The sequence below is a fragment of the Pelodiscus sinensis genome, unplaced genomic scaffold, assembly GCF_049634645.1.
Source record: "Pelodiscus sinensis isolate JC-2024 unplaced genomic scaffold, ASM4963464v1 ctg127, whole genome shotgun sequence".
NCBI classification, from domain to species: Eukaryota; Metazoa; Chordata; order Testudines; family Trionychidae; genus Pelodiscus; species Pelodiscus sinensis.
This window is the reverse complement of record NW_027466027.1, coordinates 27,631-51,076: the sequence shown is the minus strand read 5'-3', so window position 1 is coordinate 51,076 and position 23,446 is coordinate 27,631. Positions and strand designations below refer to the sequence as shown.

General features: G+C 56.8%; 1 protein-coding gene across 5 annotated transcripts; it reads left to right on the top strand.

Annotated features, from left to right (window-relative positions):
* The first annotated feature begins 9,355 nt into the window (after positions 1–9,355).
* Positions 9,356–23,136, top strand: CATSPER2 (cation channel sperm associated 2). Of its 5 annotated transcripts, none has more exons than XM_075918388.1 (12): positions 9,356–10,354; positions 10,533–10,627; positions 11,058–11,231; positions 11,730–11,798; positions 12,615–12,787; positions 13,319–13,474; positions 13,771–13,895; positions 14,276–14,454; positions 14,908–15,007; positions 21,519–21,647; positions 21,892–22,053; positions 22,491–23,136. In XM_075918388.1, exons 3-12 carry the CDS (start codon positions 11,081–11,083, stop codon positions 22,807–22,809), a joined length of 1,563 nt encoding a protein of 520 aa, XP_075774503.1. In that variant the 5' UTR covers positions 9,356–10,354; positions 10,533–10,627; positions 11,058–11,080; the 3' UTR covers positions 22,810–23,136. The 5 variants fall into 5 exon arrangements, with proteins under 5 accessions (XP_075774503.1, XP_075774502.1, XP_075774501.1 ...); XM_075918387.1 differs by having other exon boundaries at positions 10,533–10,687; XM_075918386.1 differs by having other exon boundaries at positions 10,419–10,578.
* The last annotated feature ends 310 nt before the right edge of the window (positions 23,137–23,446 follow it).

The following is a 23,446-nucleotide window of genomic DNA, read 5'->3' as shown; positions in this document are numbered from 1 at the left end:
GGATGACTGAGTTGGGATTGGTCCTGCTTTGAGCAAGGGGTTGGATCCAATAGCTTCCTGAGGTCTCTTCCAACCCTAGGATTCTAAGATTGCATGTTATAGACCTCTACCCTATTCTCTCTTAGTCAAAGCCCTGGTCTTTTCAATCTCTCTTCTTTTCATACCCTTACATCCTTTTTGTTCTTCTCTGTACCTTTTCTAATTCTAATGTATCTTTTCTAAAATGTGGTGAGCAGATCGGCACATTGTATTCAATGCGGGTGTGCTGTGGATTTATGGAGCAGGATTATGATAAGGTTAGTGGAATATACACTGCTTGAATGTTTGATTAGTTGAATTAGAGGGCTATCAGGAAAAACAAAGGCAAAGGGAAACAAAGGATCATGGAAAGCCTCACCCCTTGGTAAACACTTCAGGGTTGTTGAGCAAGACTGTCCAAACTACTAAGCGCTGAAGAGTCCACCTTCATGCTCCAGCCAAGTTATGAAACTGATTTTGACCAGGAAGGTCAAAGTCCAGGAACTAGCAAGATCAAAAAGCCAACAGTTGTTTATAGAGGAACATTGAGAGGGAATGTTGTTTGGAGTAGCGGCTCTCAACCTTTTTAGGTGACTGTATTTTGTGCACCCCAAGTTTCATTTCACTTAAAAACTCCTTGCTTATAAAAATACAAGTGTCTCAGCACACTGCTACTGGAAAACCTGCTGACTTTCTAATTTTTACCATATAATTATAAAATACATGCTCTGGAATATAAATATTGTACTTACTTTTCAGTATATAGTCTATAGAGCAGTAGAAAATCTCACACAATCACTTGGTTAATTTGTGCTGATTGGTAGTGCTTTTTACGTAGCCAATTGTAAAACTGACTAGGTAAATATTTCAGTGAGTTGAAGTCCTCTGGGAGATCTCTGTGTACCCTGCTGAGCACCCCTGGTTTAGAGGAACTAGACTAAGACAGAAGTGGGTGCCATCTGAAAGTGGGGTACCACTGAACCTGGCTAACCCATCAGCCTGGGCTCCCTTTCACACTGTGCTGCTGTGATAATCTGCCAAGCTCTCCAGCAAACACACAGGTCAGGCAGGAAACACTAGCTGCAGTTATGTGCAGGCTCTCTAACCACCAGTTTCCCAGCCTGGGGGCCCAGAGCAGTGCCAGCCTGCCCTAGGCAAATCTGGCCAGTATATGAGTCTAAAACAGTGAGGGGCAACCTAGCCTAGTGAGTGGGCCACAGGAGAGGCCCTCCTTCATCTCAGTGGGCCGCAAGATTGTCGTAACCAAATTGGTCTTCCTGGATGGGGCAGTTTTGCACACAGCGCTTGCGCACCTAGATTGCGGGGTGTGCCCATTGAACCGGTGCGTGTCACCTTTGTAATACTGGTAGGAGAACAAGAGCAGAAAAAACGGTAACCTTGTGCATGGGCCACATAAATGTCTCGTGGACCACACATAGAACCCCAGTGGGCTACAAGTTGCCCACCACTGGTCTAATGCCCGATCCTCCTCTCCATCAATATGAAGAAAATAATACACACTTGTGAATCATAGAACCCTAGGGCTGGCAGAGACCTCAGGAGTCATTGAGTCCAGACCCCTGCCCAAGGCAGGACCAGCCCCAACTAAACCATCCCACAAGGGCACACTGTTGACTCATATTCAGCATCTCATCCACTGGAATCCCCAGGTCCTTTTCTGCTGAACTGCTACTTAGCCAGTCGGCCCCAGCCTGTAACTATGCTTGGGATTCTTCCGTCCCAAGTGCAGGACTCTGCACTTCTCCTTGTCCTTGTTGATCCTCATCAGATTTCTTTTGGCCCAATCCTCTAATCTGTCCAGGTCACTCTGGACCCATCCCTGCCCTCCAGCGTATCTCCCTCTTCCCCCAGCTTAGTGTCATCCGCAAACTTGCTGAGTGCAATCCATCCCTCATCCAGGTCATTAATAAAGACGTTGAACAAAATCGGCCCTAGAACTGATCCTTGGTGTAGTCTGCTTGAAACTGACCGCCAACCTGGCATTGAGCCATTGATCACTACCCGTTGAGCCTAAGGCTGCATCTAGACTGGCATGATTTTGCGCAAACAAAATCTTGCTGCCTGTCTACACTGGTTGCGAGTATTTGCGCAAGAACATTGACTTTGTAATGTACAAAATCAGTGGTTCTTGCGAAAATACTCTTACCCTCCTGCTCAGGGATAAGCCCTCTTGCGCAAGAGGCCAGTGTAGATAGCAACGTTAATTTCTTGTGCAAGAAAGCCTTATGGCTAAAATGGTCATCGGAGCTTTCTTGCGCAAGAGAGCGTCTACACTGGCACGGATGCTTTTGTGCAAAAGCAAATCTTTTGCACAAAGGCACATGCCAGTACAGACGCTCTCTTGAGCAAATCCTTTTAATGGAAAAACTTTTCCATTAAAAGTATTTGTGCAAAATCATGCCAGTCTAGATGCAGCCTAACAGTCTAGCCAGCTTTCTATCCATTTTACAGTCCATTTATCCAATCCATACTCCCTTAACTTGCTGGCAAGAATATTGTGGGAGACGGTATCAAAAGCCTTGCTTACCTCATCATAGAAGTGAACTGGTCAGGCATGACTTGCCCTTGGTCAATCTCTGTGGTAGGCAAGTTACATTTTCCCCAAGGCCTCCAGTCAGTGCCCATTGGTTTAGATGAAAAGAAAAACATGTTTGTTAACTTCACAAGATAGCTTTTAAGTAAGTGATTACAAATGGTAGCGATCAAACCAAAGCAGGTCACTTATCAAGTAAACAAAAACACAAACTGAAGTGGCATATACGAAAAAGATTGAGTAAGAACAGCAGATTCTAACCCTGAGAAATAACAAAGCTGCAGATTCTTAAGGGCAAACTGCACTTGCTTTGCAGCGTGGAAGCCCCAGGCCTTTGGTGCACAGGCCAGAAATCCCTGCAGGCTGGCTCAGCGTCCCCCCGCCCCTCCCCAGCCTTTGCTCCAGGGGTTTCCAGGCGCCTCTGGGCAGGGCTGCCGAACTGGGGATGCTGCCGCTCCCACCTTGTGTAGCTGTAGCCTATGGCAGGAGCCCTTTGCTCCAAAGCGTGGCCCCCACCCGGCTTGTGGGCAAACACGGACCCCCCCAGATGGAGCCCGGAGCCCTGTGGCCTGGTGACGAGTCACAGCAGCCATCGCTTACGCACTGCTCATAGAGCTCTGGGGAAGGCTCGGCAGGTGGGAGATACGATTTCCCTAAGGCCTATTGTTTTCCCTAATGGCTCATTGCTGTGAATAGGCCCTTCCCCCACCAGCTATCAAGACCAGGGGTGGGCAAATATTGGCCTGTGGGCCGAATCTGGTCCGCGAGGTTTAGCCCTTGGCTGGCCCCCACTGCTATCGGTACTTGTGCCCCTGCAGGTACTGGCAATCGCAGCCCTCACTGGTTGCAGAAAGCTGGAGGTGAATGCCTGGCTGCGACGATGGTGTCACCAGGAGGGATTCGGCTTCCTTGATCACGGGGTGCTCTTTCAGGAAGGACTGCTTGGCGGAGATGGAGTTCACCTTTCCAGGAGCGGGAAGGCCTTGTTTGGACACAGACTGGCTAACCTTGTGAGGAGGGCTTTAAACTAGGTTCGACGGGGGCAGGTGAGCAAAGCCCACAGGTAAGTGCTGAATGTGCGGGACTGGGAGATGGGTTGGAAATGGGGGGGACTACGGCCTATAATGGCAAGGAGAAAGGAGGGTCAGGGCACAACAGGGAAGCAAGATCAAATCAGTATCTTAGATGCCTATATACAAATGCGAGAAGTATGGGTAATAAGCAGGAAGAACTGGAATTGCTAACCAATAAATACAACTATGATATCATTGGTATTACAGAAACCTGGTGGGATGGGACGCACGATTGGAATGTTGGTATGGAAGGGTACGGCTTGCTCAGGAAGGACAGACAGGGAAAAAAGGGAGGAGGGGTTGCCTTGTATATTAAAAATGTACACACTTGGACTGAAGTGGAGATGAACGTAGGAGATAGCTGTGTAGAGAGTCCCTGGGTTAAGCTAAAAGGGGTAAAAAACGAGGGTGATATCATGCTAGGAGTCTACTACAGGCCACCTAGCCAGGTGGAAGAGGTGGATGAGGCCTTTTTTAAACAATTAACAAAACTATCCAAAGCCCAAGATTTGGTAGTGATGGGGGACTTCAACTATCCAGACATATGTTGGGAAACTAACACAGCGGGGCGCAGGCTATCCAATAAGTTTCTGGACTGCATTGGAGACAACTTTCTGTTTCAGAAGGTTGAAAAAGCTACCAGAGGAGAAGCTGTTCTGGATTTGGTTTTAACAAATACGGAGGAACTAGTTGAGAACTTGAAAGTGGAAGACAGTATAGGGGACAGTGATCACGAAATAATAGAGTTCATGATCTTAAGGAAAGGTAGAAGGGAGACCAGCACAATTGAGGTAATGGATTTCAGGAAGGCAGATTTTGATAAGCTCAGAGAACTTGTAGGTAAGGTCCCATGGGAAGCAAGACTGAAGGGAAAAACAACTGAGGAGAGTTGGAAGTATTTCAAAGGGACGTTGTTAAGGGCCCAAAAGCAAACAATTCCGCTGTGTAGGAAAGATAGAAAATATGGCAAAAGACCAGCTTGGCTTAACAAGGAGATCTTGCATGATCTCAAAATAAAAAAGGAGTCATATAAAAAATGGAAACTAGGACAACTAACAAAGGATGAATATAGGCAAGCAACACGGGAATGCAGGGGCAAGATTAGAAAGGCAAAGGCACAAAATGAGATCAAACTAGCTACAGGCATAAAGGGAAACAAGAAGACCTTTTATAAATACATTAAAAGCAAGAGGAAGACCAAGGACAGGGTAGGCCCACTGCTCAGTGAGGAGGGAGAAGCAGTAACAGGGAACTTGGAAATGGCGGAGATGCTCAATGACTTCTTTGTTTCGGTCTTCACCGAGAAGTCTGGAGTTGTGCCTAATGTAGTGAATACAAGCAGAGAGAGGGTAAGTTTAGAAGATAGGATACACAAAGAACAAGTTAAAAATCACTTAGGAAAGTTAGATGTCAGCAAGTCACCAGGTCCTGATGAAATGCATCCCAGGATACTCAAGGAGCTGATAGAGGAGGTATCTGAGCCTTTAGCTATGATCTTTGAAAAATCATGGCAGACAGGGGAGATTCCAGAAGACTGGAAAAGGGCAAATATTGTGCCCATCTATAAAAAGGGGAATAAGAACAACCCAGGAAACTACAGACCGGTCAGTTTAACGTCTGTCCCAGGGAAGATAATGGAGCAGGTAATTAAGGAAATCATATGCAAACACTTGGAAGGTAATAAAGTGATAGGGAATAGCCAGCATGGGTTTGTGAAGAACAAGTCATGCCAAACTAATCTGATAGCTTTCTTTGATAAGATAACGAGCCTTGTGGATAAGGGAGAAGCGGTGGATGTCATATACCTAGACTTTAGTAAGGCATTTGATACAGTCTCGCATGATATTCTTATTGATAAACTAGGCAAATATAACTTAGATAGGGCCACGACAAGGTGGGTGCATAATTGGCTGGATAACCGTAGTCAGAGAGTTGTTGTTAACGGTTCTAAATCCTGCTGGAAAGGGATAACAAGTGGAGTTCCTCAAGGGTCTGTTTTGGGACCCGTACTGTTCAATATCTTCATCAATGATGTAGATATTGGGATAGAGAGTATGCTTATTAAGTTTGCAGATGATACCAAACTGGGTGGGGTTGCAACTTCTTTGGAGGATAGGGACATAATTCAAAATGACCTTAGCAAGTTAGAGAAATGGTCAGAGGTAAACAGGATGAGGTTTAATAAAGAGAAATGCAAAGTGCTCCACTTAGGAAGGAACAATCAGTTCCATACATACAAGATGGGAAGCGACTGTCTAGGAAGGAGCATGGCGGAAAGGGATCTAGGGGTCATAGTGGACCACAAGTTGAATATGAGTCAACAGTGTGATGCTGTTGCAAAAAAAGCAAATATGATTCTAGGTTGTATCAACAGGTGTGTTGTAAGCAAAACTCGTGAAGTCATTCTGCCGCTCTACTCTGCACTAGTTAGGCCTCAGCTGGAGTACTGTGTCCAGTTCTGGGTGCCACATTTCAAGAAAGATGTGGAGAAATTGGAAAGGGTACAGAGAAGAGCGACAAGAATGATTAAAGGTTTAGAGAACATGACCTATGAAGCCAGGCTTCATGACCTGGGCTTGTTTAGTTTGGAAAAAAGAAGATTAAGGGGGGGACATGATAGCGGTTTTCAAATATCTAAAAGGGTGTCACAAGGAGGAAGGAGAAAATTTGTTCCTCTTGGTTTCTGAGGACAGGACAAGGAGTAATGGGCTTAAAGTGCAGCAGGGGAGGTTTAGATTGGACATTAGGAAAAAATTCCTAACTGTCAGGGTGGTCAAATATTGGAATAAATTGCCAAGGGAGGTGGTGGAATCTCCCTCTCTGGAGATATTTAAGAACAGGTTAGATAGACATCTGTCAGGGATGGTGTAGACGGAGCTTGGTCCTGCCTTGAGGGCGGGGGGCTGGACTCGATGACCTCTCGAGGTCCCTTCCAGTCCTATTATTCTATGATTCTATGATTCCCAGCCAATGGGAGCAGCGGGAAGCCATGTCCCAGTCTGCACTGCTTTCTGCTGCTCCCATTGGCTGGGAATCGTGGTCTGCGGGAGCTGATACCCACAGAGGCGCAGGTAAATGCAGTGGCGACCCACCGGGAGCTAGCCCTGGCAAACTGCCCGCTCCAATCAGGATGGAAAACATCGTGTCTGGTGGCTGGTGCCCAGAGGAAGCACAGATACACAGTCAATATTCCTGCGTAGGGTTCGATTTTTGCCATCGGTACATGTTGGCAAATGTTGATGTCACCACATACAGACATGCACGGAGACACACACAGACAGACCAGTGATTAATGTACAGATAAGATAGGAACATAAGGCAAATGCTGCTTGGGCATGTCAGAGCGTGCTCGAAGGATACTTACTGGGATGTAAAACCCGGGTTAATTAACAGATTCAATGTGGGCAGATGGGGGGGGCATTTCCAGCCTGCTGGAACGCCCCATCTGCCATGGCCAGGCTGAAGCAGCCCTGTGACGGCGCGTTGGGGGTCCCCCGTCTCCTGCACCCCGAAATGGCACAAACAGACTCCACCAGCCAGTGGAATTGAGGGTGGTTTATTGCTCCTCCAGGATACAGCACAGCACAGATGTAATCTGGTTACAGGAACTGGGGCTAAGAGGCCTCAGTGCCCCCCTTGAGATAGGGGAGTCCCAGCCCCCTCCCCAGCTCCTTCTCCCCTGCTTTCCAGACAGGAACTAACTCTACCTCTCCCAGCCCTGCCCCCAGCCAGGGCAGCATTCCACCTCCCTTTGTTTCTCCCCATAGGGGGTAGACTGGTTCAACCGGTATGGTACCTTTGCATAATAAGGTTTTCCCTGATGGGTCTTGCTCCAGACTGCAGGGGTCACCACAGCCCAGCAAGTACCCCCACTACGTCACAGTTCTCCCCCCTCCGAGAGCGAACTGAGCAGGGTCACTCCACTCGTGACCTAGGGAAGTTCGGGCCCCCCCACGGGATAGCGCGTCGGCGATGATGTTGGCGCTCCCCTTGACGTGGATCACACTTCCATGTCGTAGTCCTGCAGGAGCAGGCTCCACCGCAGCAGCTTGGCGTTGGTCCCTTTCATCTGGTGCAGCCAGGTCAGGGGGCAGTGGTCGGTGTACACCGTGAAACGCCGGCCAAACAGGTACGGCTGCAGCTTTTGCAGGGCCCACACCATGGCCAGGCATTCCCTCTCTACGGTCGCGTAGCTCTGCTCCCGGGGCAGCAGCTTCCTGCTCAGGTACACGATGGGGTGACGTTCCCCTTTCTCGTCCGCCTGCATCAGCACCGCCCCCAGCCCAGTGTCCGAGGCGTTGGTAAACATGATAAAGGGCTTCTCAAAGTCCGGGTTTACCAACACTGGGGTCTTGGCTAGGGCTTCCTTCAGTGCACAGAGAGCCCTCTGGCACTGCTCCGTCCAGACCACCCTGTCGGGCCCCCCCTTCCTGCACAGCTCTGTGATCGGGGCAGCGATGGAGCTGAAGTTGGGCACAAACCTCCGGTAGTATCCCGCCATCCCAATGAAAGCCTGGATCTGCTCTCTGTGAACTCATCTGCCAGCCTCCCGGCCTCCTGGGGGTTCTCTGGTCTCCGGTCCTTGAGCCACAGCCTCAGTTTGGGCGGGCATGCTTCATAGAACTGCTCCATCAGGACCAGCTTGAGCAGCTCCTCTGGGGTCTGGGCTCCGACTCCAGACACCCACTTGCGGCCGTATTGCGACAGGCGGGAGGCCAGATCCACATAGGTCTCCCGTGGCTCCTTCTGCACCCCCCGGAACCTCTTCCTGTACGTCTCGGGGGTCAGCCCAAACTTGTGCAGCAGGGCCTCCTTGACTCGGTTGTAATCCCCTGGCTGTAGGTCCTCCAGCTGACTGAGCACTCCGGCCGCCTCCTGGTTCAGTGCGGGTATGAGCTCCTGCAGCCAGTCAACTGGGGGGACCCGTTGCAGTCCACAGGCCCTCTCAAAGGAGCTGAGGAACCCGTCTATGTCGCCCATGTCCTTCAACTGGGCCACCACGAGCCTCTCCAAGTGTCTGGCAGTCCCGGGACCCTGGGGCCCATCCACTCTTGGCACAGCCGGTGCCCTGCCGGTTCTCCGCTCTGCCATGGCCAGCTCATGCTGCCGCTGCCTCTCTCGGTCCTGGCGGTCCCTTTCTCGATCTTGGCGCTCCTTTTCTCGGTCCTGCCGGTCCCTCTCTCGGTCCTCTACTTCCAATTCCTTCATCCGCAGCTGGATCTCCAGCCGCCACAGCTCCGCTGGGCTAGCTCCTGCCCTAGATGGGCTACGGCTTGCAGGCCTCCTGGGAGACGCTGTCTCATCTCTCCAGTGGGTTCCAGCGCTCCTCCCCCTCTCTGAGCCTGACACACTCTCGGGGGGGGTCTGGCTGCTTCCCCTGGGGACAAGATCCTGGCCCTGTGGCTGGTCATTCTCTTCCAGCTGGGCAATCAGCTGGGCCTTGGTTGCTTTCCGCACAGGCAAGCCCCTCTCTCCGCACAGCTCCACCAGCTCTGCCTTCAAGAGTCGGGCGTAGGCCATTGGCCCGCTGGTCCCCTCTGTGCAGACTCACCAGTCTAGTGCTGCAGCGCCCCACGATTCCCAGGAACCGCTTCACTCTGTCTCCAGCATGCCTGGCTCCAGGGCTCTTGCTTCTACCGCGCCTTGTCGACACCAGTGGGTCCCCCGTCTCCTGCACCCCGAAATAGCACAAACAGACTCCACCAGTCAGTGGAATTGAGGGTGGTTTATTGCTCCTCCAGGATACAGCATAGCACAGATGTAATCTGGTTACAGGAACTGGGGCTAAGAGGCCTCAGTGCCCCCTTGAGATAGGGGAGTCCCAGCCCCCTCCCCAGCTCCTTCTTCCCTGCTTTCCAGACAGGAACTAACTCCCCCTCTCCAAGCCCTGCCCCCAGCCAGGGCAGCATCCACCTCCCTTTGTTTCTCCCCATGGGGGGTAGGCTGGTTCAACCGGTATGGTACCTTTGCATAATAAGGTTTTCCCTGCTGGATCTTGCTCCAGACAGCAGAGGTCACCACAGCCCAGCAAGTATCCCCACTACGTCACAGGCCCCTGCACCATGGGCAAGGGCTGCTCCAGCCTGGCTACTTCTGCCCATGCTGAGCAGCTGGCTCCCAGCCTGTGCGGGCTTGCAGGCTAGGGCCCAGCAGTCGGACTCCAATCCAGCCTTTCCTCTTCCAGGGTGCGTCTTTCCCCCACTTCCTCTTCCCCTGCGAGGCTGCTGACTCCCAGCCCGCAAGCCCATAGCTCCCCCTCCCATGGCTCCCCACTCCGTGCAAGGCTGGTGATGGAGCCGGCAGCCCTCCGCCCGCAGCGGTCCGACCCACAGGCAGGGGGCTGCTCCCAGGTAATGGTTAACCATTACTTGGTTACTGTCCTCATCCCTCACGTTTCCTGTGTTCTGACCGGAGGCGCTGATGCCTGGTGCTCTGCGGTATCATGTTTTAACTTGTGAATCTCAGGAGCTACTGGTGTCACACACTGATTGGCCAGCAGCCGTGACACTTTAAATAGAGGAGAGTGACAAACCAAGCAGGGTTCAAAGGGAACGCTGACCTTAGCCATCCCGACTGCTTCTGCCTGCAGCGGCCCCTCCTTGAGCGCAGGCTGTGAGGTCACTGCAGAGTTCTGTGATGTTACAGCTAAGAACCTTCTGGGCGCGCCGGGAACAAGGCAGAGAGCCACGCTGGACTCATGAACCCCCCGGTAAGAGCTCTCCTGGGGTCTCCCTCTCCCCGCCACTCCACGCTGCTGCTCCCTCTCTCTGCAGAGCCCAGAGGATGCTGCCCAAAGCAAAGACGGCTCCCCATTTCTGCTGCTTCCCCGAGCTGACGCCATTCGCTCCAAACTGATCTACACCTTCTACTTGATCGACCACCTTCAGGGGCTGAGCCACGCCATCCCCCGGCACAACATCCAGGATTTCCTCGGTGAGAGCAGCAGCAGGGCCTTGTGAGGGGGCTGCCAGGAGGAGCTGGGGTGAGCCCCCTCCCTGCCAGGCGCGCCCACGCTGCGGGGCCACCTCTGCCCCAGAGCCAGGTGCTGCCATTAACCGAGCTTTGACTCCACAGCTAGAGTGTGGAGGTGCCGGGCTGATCCGCTTTCCGCCACCTGGGCTTGGGGCGAGCTGCTCTCCCGACTCCCTCTCCGCAGCTGGGGGGGAAGCCTCAGGACAAATGGAAATGGAGGCATGTGAGGGGCTTAAACACCTTTGAGGACCTGGGCCTAAATGCCTGTTTTTCTGCCCCTGCGGCACTCCCCCAGGGGTTGCCCACTGCAGTGCAGACGGGCCAGCCATTCCCCTGCTTACTGAGACGAAACGCACTCTTGCTGTCCTGCCGGGGACTGGTCCCCGCCCTGCAGGACCTCCGGGGAGCCCCGGGGAGGAGTCTGTCACTGTTCCCTGTAGATCCCAGGAAGCAGAGGAAGCTGATGCTCACAGACCATCACCAGCTGGTTCGTTTCAACATCACCCCAGTGAGGAACAGCGTCATCACCCCTGAGAAACGCCTCCGCAATCGCATCCGTGTGCGCTGCAGCCGCTGGCCCCCCTTGGCCATGTGGGCCTCCTGGGTCCTGCACAGTATCCTTGGCCGCTGCCATCGGGCCTGCTGCGCGGGCCGTGCGGGAAGCCCAGTGCTTGGGACTAGACAAAGCCCCGGAGCGCTCGCTGGCAGGGGCTGCTCTAGGTGGGAGACCCCTTTTCCATCTGCGCGCGCTGCGGTTCCAGCGGCCAGTGCTTCCCGCCGGCCGATGGAGTGGGTGGAGCACGAGCTGCTGTTGCCCAGAGGGGCGGGGGCGGGGGTCAGTGGTGAAGGGCAGGGACTGGGTCCTCTCAGGCCCCCAGCAACAGGTGGCTGGTGGTTTCTCCACACACCTTCCCTCCGACGGGGCACACAGCTCACGAGCGCCTCTGCCGGGTCGGGAACATTTCTGAGGATGCTTGAGCGGTACGGGATGCCCTGCGCCTTTGGGGGTTGTTACTTCAGCTCCAGGGCTGCTCTGGGAACTCAGGCCCCAGCCCCAGCGCCTGCCGGAATGACCCCCCGCTTCCGGCGTAGTTCTTAGCAAGACACCCCAGACACCTTCTTCAAAGGCTTCATCATCTGCCTCATCTTCCTCAACATGCTGGTTCTTATGGTCAAAAGTGGTGAGAGGGAGACAGGGCCTCCATGCGTGTGCCCGTAGTGCCAGCCTGACCCTCGGGGGCTGGCCCCTTCCGTGCCTGAGCACACAGAGCACTTGTGGGCGCAGGCCTCTGCAGCCTGTCCCCGGAGGCCGGGCCATGACTGGAGCAAGGGGGCTGCCCAGGAGAGAACCATGTGGTGCAGGCACCTGCCCATCAGATAGGCCACCAACCAGCCATCCCATGGCAACTGCTCTCCGACACTGCTGCCTGGCCATGGCAAGCCAGACGGGAGAGCTCAGAGCAGACCACCAGCCTCTGGGCTGCTGGGCCCCTGTTCCTCCCAAAGGCTCATCCCCCTGCCCAAAGTCTGGCTGGGCCCAGCTCTTTCCGCCTTTCCCAGCCCGGTTTCCCACACTGCCCCGGCTCTTCCGTCTGCAGCACCGGCAGAGGCCTGCGCCTGCTCCAGGGAGGCCACAGTCTGAGCTGGGCATGATTGAGACGGGCTGCGGGAGATCATTGCCCCAGGAGTCTCCACGAGCAAGGAGCCACAGCCAGGGCCAGAGGACGTGGCTTTGCTAAATGTTGCCACGCAGGCGCCCACTGCCACTAGCACCTTAGGAGCACATGTGGCCAGAGCACGGCCCCACAGGCCACAGCCCACAAATGCGGGGAGTTCCCGGGGCAAGACACCTAGCCCTGACTCTGGGTCCAGCCTGCCTCTGAGCAGGGCAGGCCCCTCTGGGACAGGCCACGCAGAACCATCCGCGGCACACCCCCACGTACCACTTCCCTCCCCCTCCCCCTCCCCCTCCAGCAGCTGTCTCTTGTGCTTCCCAGAGGTGATGGACAAGCTGGATGCCCGACTAGTGAGCCTGAAGCTCTCCTTAGAGGTGACCGTCTGGGTCATCCTCCTCATTTTTATCATCGAGATTTTGCTGAATTGGATCGTCAGTTTCAGGGACTTCTGGAAAAGCAGCTGGAATGTCTTTGACTTCAGCGTCACTGTAGTGGTGAGAGGAGTGCGCGGGGGCCGGGTGCGTGGGCACAGCTGGGGGCTTCTGCAGAGACTGCGGCTTTGTCCACTCCTGCTCACTAGCGCTCGCGTAGTTTGGTGCCTGGCTGCCTCTGAGCTGCCAGGGCTTTTGTGACACGCCCATCTGCCCTCGCCCATGTCCCGGCCTCCCTGCTGTCCCTTCTGCTCCCAGCTCCAGGAGTCCCAATGGCAAAATGCAGCGTATGCTGCTAATACACAAAGGCATGTCCAAGGGGCATCTCTGTCCACTCTGGGGGACATGACCCCGGCAGCCTCAGAACTCAGGGAGCAGCCCCCTGGGGTGACACTGAAGCATGATTCTGGAGGGGCTGACTCATGCTTTCTAGCATCGGGTGGCTGCTGCCACCGGCCTGGCTCACTCCTCCAGGTAGAAGGCTGCAATGCGTGGCTGGGGGGTAGTCTGAGGCCCGGGGGGGGGGGGGGGGGGGGAGACAGGAAGCATGGCCTGAGCACAGGCCTCTGGCTGCCCTGTTCCCTTGGCTCACAGTCCGTGATCCCCGAGTTCCTGGGCCTGGCTGGCATAACCAACAGCATAGCCGCCATGCGGATCATCAGGGCCTTCCGCGTCCTCCGCACCTTGAAGCTCTTCTCCAAGTTCCACCAAGTCCGGGTGATTATCCTGGCAATAGCCAAGACCTTGAAGGTAGGAGGCCGGCGAGGGGGGGGCTTTGACAGGTGCAGGGCGGGGGGAGGGCTGCATGTGCGTCACCCTCCCCCTCTAGGTTACTCTCCCAGCACTCAGCCTGGCCCTGGGCACATGCCACCAGCCCGTTACAGAGCCCAGCCCCTGCCGCTCAGACACCGAGGTGAATTTAAACCCCCCAGCCCCTGGCTGCACCCAGCCCGTCTCTCCTCGCCCAGCCCTCAGTTGCTGAATATTGTCCTTACTGCGGGGTCTAATCCAGCCCCCAGCCTCCTCTCTGCTTCTCCCTGGCACAGGCCATGATCTTCATCCTGCTGCTCTTCCTGTTTTTCTTCTACGTGTTCGCCGTGTCCGGCATCTTCTTCTTCGAGAGCTACAGCCGCTCCGACCGCACAGACCTGGAGTACAGCATGTACTTCCGGTACCTCACCCCAGCAGCCACGGCCCTGTCCCCATGCTGCGCCTGCTCCGCCCCGGGGCGGTGGGAGGCGGGTGCCCCAGGCTGGGGGATACTCTGATGCTCTACAGCTAGGTACTCATGGGTGCTGGAGGCCTAGCAGCTGCCCAGTGCTGGGCCATGTGCTGGACAGCACCTCCTGCCCCAGGGATTTCTGGCCTTGCCTGGCTTCCCCTCGAACGGCTGGGGGAGGCACTGAGGGAAGTCGTAAGGCAGGAACACAAGGCGCAGGCCACACCTGCCTGCTGCTGGCCCCTCTTTGCTGCATGCAGGCCTGCGCACCACCTGCAGGTGGCCCCTGCAGGCCTCAAAGCAGCACCTCCACCCCCTCTCTCTGCCGGCAGGGACTTCCCCAACACGCTGGTGACCCTGTTCATCCTCTTCACCATGGATCACTGGTACGCCCTGCTGCAGGACACCTGGAAGATCCCCGAGATGAGCAAGGTCATCAGCAGCCTCTACATCATCCTCTGGCTGCTGGTTGGGTCCTTCATGTTCAGGAACATCTTTGTGGCAATCACGGGTAAGGGCCCAGTGCTCCACCCCGGCTGCAGGGCCCCCTGGGGCTCGTGGCTGCCCGGCTGGCTCCCCTGCACAGCAAAAGCTGGGCCCTGCCTTGCCCTTGGCCCTGCAGGCACTGAGCGAGCGCTTCCGGGGTTGCCCCAGGTCAGGGCCCAGAGGCACTGGGGGTGTCATTTGGTCACCTGTTCCAGCTGGCTGATGCCAAGGGCTCAGCGCCCCCAGCACCGTGATGCTCCCAGGAGAGCCCCTGCTAACAGAGGGTACCACGGGCTAGCCCTGCAGGGACAAGCCCTGCTTTGAAAATAAGCCCAGGCACGGCCCTGGGCACAGCACAACGGGCACAAAGCCCAGTGTTCTATGCAGCCATGGCCCACAGAAGGGCAGCACTCCGGGGGAGCCGCCCCCCACAAGCCCCAGGGCCCCTTGGGGCTTCACCAGGCTCTTGGTTTGTCAGTGACGAATTTCCAGACGATCCGGAGCGACCTGGCGGAGGAGGTGAAGAAGATAGAGACCCAGAAGAAAGCGGATTTATTCAAAATGCAGATTCGAGATAGGTGAGTGAGGGCAGATGCCCGGCCCTGCTTGGGAACGCCCCTGGCAGCCAGGGACCACAGGCCATGCAGTCTGCCTGGGCCTGTGCCACCCGCACCTGCCCCTGAGCCCAGCGCCCAGCGCCACGTCTACACTGGCCCCTTCGTCGGAAGGGGAATGCTAATTTTGAACTTGGGAATAGGGAAATCCGCAGGGGATTAAGTAGGAATAAGAGATCCTCCGGAAAAGGGCTTTATTCCGGAGGATCGCGCCAGTCTAGACGCTTTTTTCCGGCTTTTCCCCAAGCCGGAAAAAAGCGGCGGCCATGTTTATTTAAATCCTGCAGGGGATATTTAAATCCCCCGCGGATTTCCCTATTCCCAAGTTCAAAATTAGCATGCCCCTTCCGGAGAAGGGCCAGTGTAGATGTAGCCCAGGAGACGCAGCTTGCCTGTGCCACTAGAACTCCCCGCCAGCCCAGGCACAGTCAGCAGCAAGCCGGCAGGTCACGGCTTGAGTGCCCAACGGCCTGCCAGCCACCCCCAGTGCAAACCCACCCACACCCCGTGCTCCCTCCGGCCAGCCCACTCCCCCACAAGAGCGCTTGGTTGTGCCTCAGGACACACAACAGCTTCCCACGAGGTGCTGCGACAACACACCCTCCACTCCACAGCCACAGCCGCTTCCTGCTCCCAGTCTCTGGGCCGTGTCTGAGGGGTCCTGGGGGGGCCATGCACCGGAAAGGTTCGCCACACGCAACCCCACGTCTCAAATTTCAGCCAGCCAGCTGCAGGCTTTGTGGCAGCTGCTCTCTGCCTAGCCACTGAGCATGGCAGCCAGGAAAGGTGTGGGCTCCTCTCGGCTTCCTGGGGAAAAGATCTTTGCCTAGCGAAGTCTGCCACGTGCACCAGGCTGTGTCTACATGGCAGAGCTTTGGGGGGTAACAGAGGTATCCCGGAACCTCTGCCGGCCCAAGGACCCGGCCGCGTTTTCACAACAGTTTCCGAAAAAGCGGGCGTGTTTTCGCCCTCTGCAATCCTCAGCGTCTTGCAAGGAGATTTTTCCAAAATGTGACTCTGTAAACAGGCCACATTGGGGAAAGGCTCTTCCGAAAGACAAGCGGGAAAGGGTGCGCATGCCGCACGCCACAATTTGTGTCTTTCCCTGCCTTCTCTTTGTAGTCTAGACAGCCTGAGCTCCCCGCCTGGCTGGAGGGCCCGGCTCTGCTCCTGGCCCTCCAGTGCCACGCCAGAGACTGGCTCTGTCCTCAGTGGCTTGGTTTCCAAAGCCACTTCCTACGCCGTGTGCTGGCCACCCCTGCGTGCAGACGGAGCTGCCCTTGTTAGGAGACCGGAGCTGCCCCCCTTCTCCCTGGCCCGGCACAGATTTCAAACACAGCCGGGGCAGCAAGTTATGGGCTCAGGCACCAGGAATATTCCTGGCTCGGGGGCCCTGCTCCAGCACAATTTGGGGCCAGGTCCGCCCTGGCCAGCCACCCCCAACAGCACAGCGGGGCTCGAGCACCTTCCTACCCGCCTGCTCTGCTGGGCGCCAGCACGTCCCTGCAGCCCTGCACCTGCGCCAAGACTACGTCTACACTGGCACTCTTTTCTGGAAATGCTTCAAATGGAACAGTTTTCCGTTATAAGTATTTCCGGAAAAAGCGCGTCTACATTGGCAGGATGTTTTTCCGCAAAAGCACTTTCCAGAAAAGTGTCCGTGGCCAATCTAGACGCGCTTTTCCGCAAAAAAGCCCCGATCGGCATTTTCGTGATTGGGGCTTTTTGCAGAAAACACTACTGTGCTGTGTCTACTGGCCCTTTTCCGGAACAGTTTTCTGGAAAAAGGACTTTTGCCCGAACGGGAGCAGCATAGTATTTCCAGAAAAGTGGCTGATTTCTTACAGTAGATCGTCAGTGCTTTTCCGGAAATTCAAGGGGCCAGTGTAGACAGCTGGCAAGTTATTCTGGAAAAACAGCTGATTTTCCAGAATAAGTGGCCAGTGTAGACACAGCCCAAGTGCCCGGGGCCAGCAGGCAGCCGCACATGGAGAACCCTTGGCTCCCCTTGCTGCCAGAGCACTGTGCCCCGCCCCTCCCCTTTCCCTCCACCCATCCCCTTCCCTCACATCCCCTTTCCCTCCAGCCCTAAACTCCCCCATCCACTCCACTCCTCCCCCCATATTGCCTTTCCCTCCTGCCCCAAACTCCATCCCAGAGCCTGCACCCCAGACTAGGGGGCTGTGTCTAGACTGGCAAGTTTTCCCGCAAAAGCAACTGCTTTTGCAGAAAAACTTGCCAGCTGTCTACAGTGGCTGCGTGAATTTCCACAAGAACACTGACTTCCTCCTGTCTGAAATCAGTGCTCCTTGCGGAAATGCTACGCTGCTCCTGTTCGGGCAAAAGTACGTTTGCGCAAAGCTTTTGCGTAAAAGGGCAGTGTCGACAGCTCAGATTGTTTTGCGCAAAAAAGCCCCGATGGCGAAAATGGAGATCGGGGCTTTTTTTGCACAAAACCGTGTCTAGATTGGCATGGACGCTTTTCTGCAAAAAGTGCTTTTGTGGAAAAGCGTCCGTGCCAATCTAGATGCTCTTTTCCGCAAATGCTTTTAATGGGAAACTTTGCCGTTAAAAGCATTTTCAGAAAATCATGCCAGTCTAGACGTAGCCGGGATGTGTCTGGATAACAGGTTAACCAGGAAGCATCACCTTTACCGGACCGGAGCAGCCCTCGCCAACCCCTTTAAGTGGTAACTGATACAACGGGATTTCACACCCTGTCACACAAACTCAGAGCCTCATGCAGACAGGGGAGGGCTCTAGGTGTTCTGCAAACCTGGCTCCCGGAACAGCCCTCACTTGAAATGCTCCTCTTGTGGGGACGCCACATTTGGCCAGCTGATCCCAGGTCCCGTCTTAGCACAGGGCATTCCCAAGGCCCTCCCTCAGGGACAGGAGGGGGTGGGGCCGTGAGGCAGGGGATGAGGAAGCTCTGTGCTCTTCCTTCCCCCACAGGGCAGCTCAACAGTTGTGTTCCTACTCTGTACAAATGGACACTCACTGCTGTAGCCTGAAGCCCAGGGACTCTCACACATTCCTTTGTCCAGGGGCAGACCTGGCGACCAGCCCGCAGGCCCTGGCTCAATGTGACTGCCGCACACGCCTGTAACTCTCAATACACGCCATAGATGCCCAGGGCTGGCAGAGACCTCAGGAGTCACTGAGTCTAGCTCCCTGCCCAAAGCAGAACCAGCCCAACTCAACCAACCCAGCCAGGGCTTGGTCAAGCTGGGACTAAAACACGGCTAGGGATGGAGATTCCACCCCTGCCCTAAGGAACCCAGCCCAGCGCTTCCCACCCGCCTAGGCTGTGTCTAGACTGGCCACTTTTTCCGGAAAAACTTGCCAGCTGTCTACACTGGCCGCTTGAATTTCCGCAAAAGCACTGACGATCTCATGTAAGATTGTCAGTGCTTTTGAGGAAATACTATGCTGCTCCCGTTCGGGCAAAAGTCTTTTTCCGAAAAGCTTTTGCGCAAAAGGGCCAGTGTAGACAGCAGAGATTTGTTTTCCGCAAAAAAGCCCCGATTGTGAAAATGGCGATCTGGGCTTTTTTGCAGAAAAGCGTCTGTGGCTAATCTAGACGCACTTTTCCAAAAATGCTTTTAACGGAAAACTTTTCTGTTAAATGCATTTCCAGAAAGTCATGCCAGTGTAGACGTAGCCCTAGGGAAATAGTTTTTCCTAATATCCAACCTGGACCTCCCCTGCTGTAACTTGAGCCCACTGCTCCTTGTTCTGCCATCTGCCCCCACTGAGAACAGCCTCTCTCCATCCTCCTTGGAACCTCCCTTCAGGAAGTTGAAGGCTGCTCTCAAATCCCCCCTCGCTCTTCGCTTCTGCAGACTAAACAGACCCAAGTCCCTCCGCCTCTCCTCGTAGGCCAAGTGACCCAGCCCCCTCATTTTGGTTGCCCTCCACTGGGCCCTCTCCAGTGCGTCCACATCCTTCCTAGAGTGGGGATCCCAGAACCAGACCAATACTCCAGATGTGGCCTCACCAGAGCTGACTAAAGGGGAATAATCACTGCTCTGGACGGCCTGGCAATGCTCCGCCTATTGCACCTTAATGTGCCATTAGCCGTCTTGGCTACCAGGGCGCCCTGTGACTCAGCTCCAGCTTCTCATCCACCGGAATCCCCAGCTCCTTTCCTGCTCAACTGCTGCTCAGCCAGTCTGTCCCCAGCCTGTACCAATGCCTGGGATTCTTCCGTCCCAAGGGCAGGACTCTGCACTTGTCCTTGTTGAACCTCATCAGATTTCTTGTGGCCCAATCCTCTAATCTCTCCCGGTCACTCTGGGCCCAATCCCTGCCCCCAAGCGTATCTAGCCCCCCCCAGCTCAGTGTCAGCCCCAAACCCATCCCTACCCCAGCTCATTAATGAAGATGTTGAAGCAGCCCCAGGACCAGTGTGCACGACCCCCATGTGGCCATGGACCACCAGTAACAGGACACCTAGCTACAGGTTGGGCCTCCTGGCTCTGGCACCCTTGGGACCTGTCTGGTTCCAGCTGAGGGATTTTTTCTGGCCCAGGGGAGGTAATTTCCAGCCCTTCTGCTGCCAGCTCCCCGGGGCTCCCAGCTCCAGCCGTCCAGCTGACCATGTGCCAGCTCTGGAGCTGCTTCCCCCCCCACAGCCCAGCTGAACCATGCACCAGCTCCCAAGCACCCCTGCATGCTGAGCTTCCCAGCTTCTCCCCCCCCCCCCCCCACCGTGCAGCCCAGCTGTGCACACCCCTTCCCCGGGCATAGCCCCAAGACACTCTCCTCCTGGAAGATCCTTGGTCCTGCCAGATCACAAATGTTTTGGATCAGAAAGTTCCAGCCCCCAACCCTGCACCCGCATCCACAGCCAAATGTGACACTCAGCCGGCCGGCAGAGTAGGAAGTTTTATTGCATCTCAGAGACACAGCATGGCCTGTGCTACCACGGGCCCTAAGAGCAGTCAGCCGTATTCCTCAAGGGGGGCTCACAGGCCCTGAACCCCCCTTCCTTGGTCTTCTAACACCACTCAACCTAGCCCAGCCAAGACTAACACCCTCCCAGCAACTGGTCACTCTGGCCCCAGGCAGCCCCGCCTCTAGCATTGTCCTCCTCTGACCCAACGCTTGTGTCACCTGGTCCCCAGGAGGTGAGAGCCACTTCCACAGTGAGTCCTGCCTGGCCCCTCTCCCCCTCATGCAGAGAGCTGGGGGGAGACTGAGGTGCACACGCCATACAGCAGTGACGGGAGCAGCACTCACTACGGCACAGGAGGCGCAGCCTGTCATGGGCATTTTACAAAAGCTCCCCCGGGGATAAGGGCTCTAGCCAGGGCAGGTTGGGCATTTTCCAACTGCCCAAGGGCGAGAGAAACGACCGCGTTGCCCTGCAGAGGCCAGTCACAGCGCTGAGCCAGCACGCTTTCACACACGTCTAGGCCGTTCCACACGCTTTGCAGGGGCCACATGGTACCACCAGCCCTGGCAGGTGCTGAGACCAATGGCCCTTCTAGTCACCGAAGCATGTGCAGGTGCCCACCAGGAGGGACACGCCCCGGCGGGGGGCTCTGAGCTTACAAGGAACTCTAGCTGGGAGCAGAGCGATAGACACGCCCACACCAGAGGCGGGGGGGCTCTGTCCGTCAGCACCAGCGCTGGCTGCTGCTGGGTAAGAGCTCCCCTGCTCTGATCCTGAGTCCTGGTGCCTCCCCTCCCCTAGATCCCCCCACTGCCATGGTCTCAAGTGGCAGAGCAAGGAGCTGCCCCCCGCCCCCCGCAGGGAGTTAAAGGCTGCTACCAAGAGATGTAAAGGGTTAACTGCTTACCCAATAAGCAGCCCCTCACCTGCATGATTACTGGGAGGGGGGCTTAAGCCTAGCCAGAGCAGCCCCTCCCCCCCCCCATGGCACCGTGGGCCCTTCCCAGCCTGGCCAGAGCAGCTCCCCTCCTTCCCCCCGGGGGCCCTTCCCAGCCTGGCCAGAGCAGCCCCTCCCCCCCCGTGGCACCGTGGGCCCTTCCCAGCCTGGCCAGAGCAGCTCCCCTCCTTCCCCCCGGGGGCCCTTCCCAGCCTGGCCAGAGCAGCCCCTCCCCCCCCCATGGCACCGTGGGCCCTTCCCAGCCTGGCCAGAGCAGCTCCCCTCCTTCCCCCCGGGGGCCCTTCCCAGCCTGGCCAGAGCAGCTCCCCTCCTTCCCCCCGGGGGCCCTTCCCAGCCTGGCCAGAGCAGCCCCTCCCCCCCCGTGGCACCATGGGCCCTTCCCAGCCTGGCCGGAGCAGCCCCCCCCCCCCCCGGGCCCTTCCCAGCCTGGCTGGAGCAGTTCACTGCGGCAGGGGCCAGTTACACATTTGGTTGAACCGATTCACCTTCTAAGTGGATTTCCCAGCCCTAACCGGGCAAGCTGGTAAGTCCTGGCCATGGGCGAGCTGGCCCCTTGGCTGCAGCTGGCCTGGGCCCCAGCTAGAGCAGGGTTTGGAACCAGCACTGTTTCTCTCCAGCAAGCTGTTGGGTGCCTCTCTGCAGCAGGTCCCAGGAGGGGAGAGAGGAGCCGGGTCCAGGCGCAGAGGCAGCCCCTCGGGCGCAGCAGTCGGAGTACAAGGTGGTGACAAAGCAGAGCATGAAGGACTGTGAGTGCACGTGCTCTGCCCAGGGCAGGGGGAGCGTCCCTGAACAGCCAGGATGAGCTAACCCGGGGTCCCCCTCCTGGGAGCACCAGGCCAGGCCCAACTGCAGCAAGCCAGTGGCAGGAACCCAAAGGAAGGGGCGCGCCCTCCCCCCAGCAGGGCAGGAATCTCACCCCACCGGATGGGAGGGCCCCGGGGCCCGGGGGGCCTTTGCCAGACCTGAAGCTGTGGCCCTTGCCTCTGCCAGTGGACTGGGAGACGTACATCCATCAGAACCTGCAGAGCCTGGTGGAGGTGGACGAGGAAGGGCAGGTGGTGTGGCCCAGCGACTCCCTCTTCCGCTACTTGGAGCTGCTGGAGCAGCTGCAGCACAACCTGGAGGAGCGCAAGAGGCTGCAGCATTATGCAGGTGAGAGGGGTTCCTGGGCGCGCACAGACCGGCAAGGCCAGCAGCAGCCACCGTCCCCCTCCCCTCCTAGCATTTAGTCCCGGCCGCTCAGCACCTGGCCCCCACACAGCGAGCCAGGCCCCCTCCCACTGGCTCAGGGCAGGGCTGCTCAGTGCGACCAGCCAGGGCGGGACAGCCTCAGACAGAACCAGCTGCCAAGAATGGACGCCACTGCTCCAGGGGCAGCCACCTCAGGGCACCGCCCCACCGGTGCCCACGGCCCTGCACCCTCCCAGAAGCGCTCGCTGCACAGTGGCTGCTGCAGCCAGTCTCAGGATGGGCAGGGCTGGCTCTTGCCCGTCTCAGGACTGCACGGCTACCAGCTGATCACCCTTCCTTGCGGTGGGGGCCAGAGCCCTTCCTCCACCAGCAGCCAGCTCTCCCCCCTTCTCTCCTAGTCACGGCCCTGCTGAACCTGGAGGACAAGTAGGGGGCCTGGTCATGGGGCTCCCTGCCACCAGCGAGCCCTTCTCTCCTGGGAGAAGCCAGCACTGCAGAGAGCTACAGAATGGGCTGCAGGATGCCCCCCGCCCAGCTAGCCAGCCCCAGGCTCCCAGCGCTGCTCTGGGGGGCCCGAAGACCAGGGCGAGATTAAATAGGAAGGCATTGGCCCTTGCACTCTTGGCAGCCTGGGGTGATCACAGCTGCTTCAGCCTTGCACCGCCTTCCCCTGCCGTGGCTGCTCCCCTCCCTGCCCCCCTTGGGGTGCTGATCTAACTGCTTGGCTGGCCAGCCAGTACCTCGAGACCCAGCCTGGGGGCGGCACGTCCCTCAGTCGCTGCAGGAAGTGGCCAGCAGCTGCAGCCAGAGATGTGCAGCCTGGTTCTTTAGAGCAGAGTTTCCCAAGTTTATTTGGCCACAGAGCCCTTTAAAAACACTGGGGAGAACTGGTCAACCAAAAAACTGAGGGGGGGGTGGGACGGACTGTCAAGCAAAAATACAAAAACCAAAAAGCCACCAGCCTGCCCCTAAGACGGCGGCGGCTGGCAGCCCCTTGAAAGTGGCAGCCCGGGGGTGACTGCTTGGCTCGCCCAGCTTACCCGCCCCAGGAGCGGCTCGGTTCTCACAGACCCCTCACTTCCACCTCGGGGAAGCCCGCGGTTCCGTGGAGCGCTACTGGGAAGCACTTCGAGAGCTGGGCTCCAGCCAATCCCCTCCAGATGGCGTGTTCTTGCCCACTGCAGCCATGACACCTGCCAGCAGCCGGCCCAGCTCACGGGAACCCGCCCATTGCCTTCTGCAGCCAGACCAGGCTCGTCTCAGCAAGCTCCCAGGGCGCGGAGTCCCCACAGCCCCTGGGGGTCCTGCCCCGCACTGCCAATGGCCGCCTGGGGGCAGCCTCTCTGGCTAGGGG